At 28.2% G+C, this 2837-nt stretch overlaps 1 protein-coding gene and 1 long non-coding RNA gene across 2 annotated transcripts in view; one reads left to right on the plus strand and one right to left on the minus strand.

Annotated features, from left to right (window-relative positions):
- The window catches only part of LOC106790280 (cytochrome P450 4C1-like), a gene marked incomplete in the record, with an annotated part of 6492 nt that extends 3817 nt beyond the window's left edge, over window positions 1-2675 (minus strand). The window contains 3 exon segments of the mRNA XM_014755059.1: window positions 2067-2154; window positions 2231-2410; window positions 2508-2675. Of these exon segments, the coding sequence (XP_014610545.1) occupies window positions 2067-2154; window positions 2231-2410; window positions 2508-2643 (404 nt within the window).
- On the plus strand, window positions 1364-2148 carry LOC106790282. The gene is made up of 2 exons (XR_001382068.1): window positions 1364-1506; window positions 1965-2148. It is a non-coding gene; the product is annotated as an uncharacterized LOC106790282 (long non-coding RNA).
- Window positions 2676-2837: the final 162 nt, after the last annotated feature.

A 2837-nucleotide genomic window follows, 5' to 3' on the forward strand; every position in this document is an offset into this window, starting at 1 on the left:
CCGACAATATAGCGAGCATGATTAAATCTGGAAAATAAACAAAATTAGAAAAATTATATATAAATGCAGCAAGAATGAAATGTTACCAACTAGTTGTGGTTGTCAAGGATAAAAGTTTTTCAAAAAATTTTGTCATAGATCTACATAAAAATTAGAATTTTTATCATTTTTGAAAATACACGAATTATTTGTTTTATTAATCATTTTTCTTTTAATTAATTGTAAGAACACACGTATACGTGAGCGATATACAATAATTAAATGGAAAGAAAATATCTTTACTTACTCTTACAGAATTAGTATTTATTCTTATTTATATAAAAGATATAATCTCTCGTGCACTTAGAATAAACTCGTTCAATCTTTTGATTGCTGTAATGTTAAATGAACAACTTTCGTCGAAGAAATGATAATATTGAAAAATCCGTACCATGTACGAATATGTAGATAATTTTTTGCTGACAAATATTTATTTGCTAAATGCATAAAAAAAAGCGTAAAAATCTCAACTTTTCTTAACCTATGATTTTTCCATCATTAAGTTTTATATAATTTTATGTACATTAAAAGCTTAAGATTTAATAAAACATGATTAATTTGAATAACGAAGAAAAATAACTAAATTTGTGAATTCTCTCACTGAGAAGTTTCGCTTATGCTACTCACGATAATCCGTACGAAATAAAACCCGACCGAGTTATTCAAGCCCGAATAAATAATTTATATGAAAAATCAAGAAATATACATGTCACGGTATTAAAATTTTGAATATACATTTTTGATCCATTTGACCCTCTCGCTACGCGCGTCGCTTATAGGCGACATCATCTGCCTGTTAGTCTGCTCAATTAAATAAAAACTGAGCTAATTGTGTTTCTTGGCCAAAAACTTGATATAATGGTAACTCGACGACGCTGAATCGAATGGTGCTAATTTTTTTGCAATTGGATTAAGATATCTTTGAGAAAAAGGGTAAAAAAGGGTAAAAAAAAGCCATATCTTAAAATCTAGGCATTTAATCAAAAAAAGTTGTACACAAAAGTTGTAGAAAATTGAAAAATACATAAAAAATATTCTAAAGTGTATCTTTGTATTTGCTAAAATAAGCGAGAAATATTGGTAAAATTGATTTTAGGAGTAGGTGACAAGCCACGCCTCTTCGTTGGTCTTTACACGCGAACGAGTTAGTGTGCGTTATCTTAGGGTCTCTCGGTCGTGAATGCGAGTGCAAGTGAAAAAAGAAATGGATATTTCTCCCTTTCTATTTGTTTAAGCGATAGCGAGTATTTTTGTTTAAGCCATCGATTTTGTTGAGATATAATATTTTTGCAGAGTGTACTACCGAACATACGAGCAACCAGTGGAAAATTCTTTTTCATAGCAGAGAACACGATACGGAAATAACTTGGAATATTATTTTCTCGAATGAGTTTATTTTTTATAGTTTTCTTTTAATCAATATGGGAATCGCAAATACAAAGTGTTTATTTTTTATTACATTTGGCTGTAAGTAATACAATTACATTATATTATTATGTATTTCGAAAGATTTATATAAACACAAAATTTATATATACCCATGTTCTATTTAAAATGGTAGGAATAGGTTTATGATGTCATTTAATGATGTGAGATTTTTAAAATAATAGTTCGAATCAGCTTTTCTAGAATATTAGAAAAAAATTACATATGTAATACCGAAATTTATTAGAAAACGTTTTGATTAAAATACAAAAATCCTAATCAATATTTTTCATGAAAATCAATTTACAAATAAAAGTATAAGTTCTAAAAAATATATAAACATGGATTTAAATAGCCAATAATTTATATCTTTTCCTCGATATTTAATTAGGTTATGACGCCGAAAATATTTAATGACAAATAAGCTCATAGATTAATTTCTTTTCTCCTTTCTATTTATTCGATCATTTTATTTCATGTATTTTCGATATTTGCTTCAGTCCTTTGAGTTTAATATGTATAAGAATAACTATGTAATTGGTATAAATTTCACTCGAAGTGSTTTAGACGAGGTCAAAGTGAGATCTGCCGAAAACGTAACGTCATCTAGCTCATCAACCGGTTCCAGCTCAAAATTGTACAATATAAAAGCTACGAAGACTTTAAGCTCGAGCATTGCCAACTTCTGACCTGCAGCATGAAAAATACAAGAATGAAAACAAAAAATTGTATAGTTTCTGCGCTGATTTCAACAAGAGACATATACCAATACAGTTTCTCGGTCCTGCACTAAATGGTATGTAGACATAGGGATGACGTCCTTTAATATTTTCCGGTAAAAATCTGTCCGGATCAAAAACATTTGCATTTGGCCAGTATTTCTGATTTCTGTGTACACTGTAAATGTTAACTCCCAACGTCGTACCAGATGGAATTAAATAATGTTCTGCAAAATAAATGTAATTACATAAAAAATAAAATAAAGAATCAATAGTATAACTGTGATATAAAAGTATACGTTTATATGAATATATGTTTCATACTTAGCTGCAAATCATGAGAAATTTGCCGAGAAATTATATGAACGCTTGGATACAAACGAAGAGATTCTTTTAAACATCTCTCGAAATACGAAAGTTTTTGAAACAACGATATCGTCAAATTATTATCTTCACCCATAATCGATTTAATCTCGTCTCTTATTTTTTCCTAAAAATAAATACGCTATTTTTTATTCATTGTATGAACTGTGTAAATCGCTAAGCCTAAAAATATTGAAAATTTTAATAAATTTTGATCGAATTCGAGTACCGATAAAACTTTTTATTTAAAGTTAATATCATTATTCATTAGTATTAAAAACAAATTACTAA

The sequence above is a fragment of the Polistes canadensis genome, unplaced genomic scaffold (genome assembly GCF_001313835.1).
Source record: "Polistes canadensis isolate GaletaPanama2010 unplaced genomic scaffold, ASM131383v1 scaffold_228, whole genome shotgun sequence".
Taxonomy (NCBI): Eukaryota; Metazoa; Arthropoda; class Insecta; order Hymenoptera; family Vespidae; genus Polistes; species Polistes canadensis.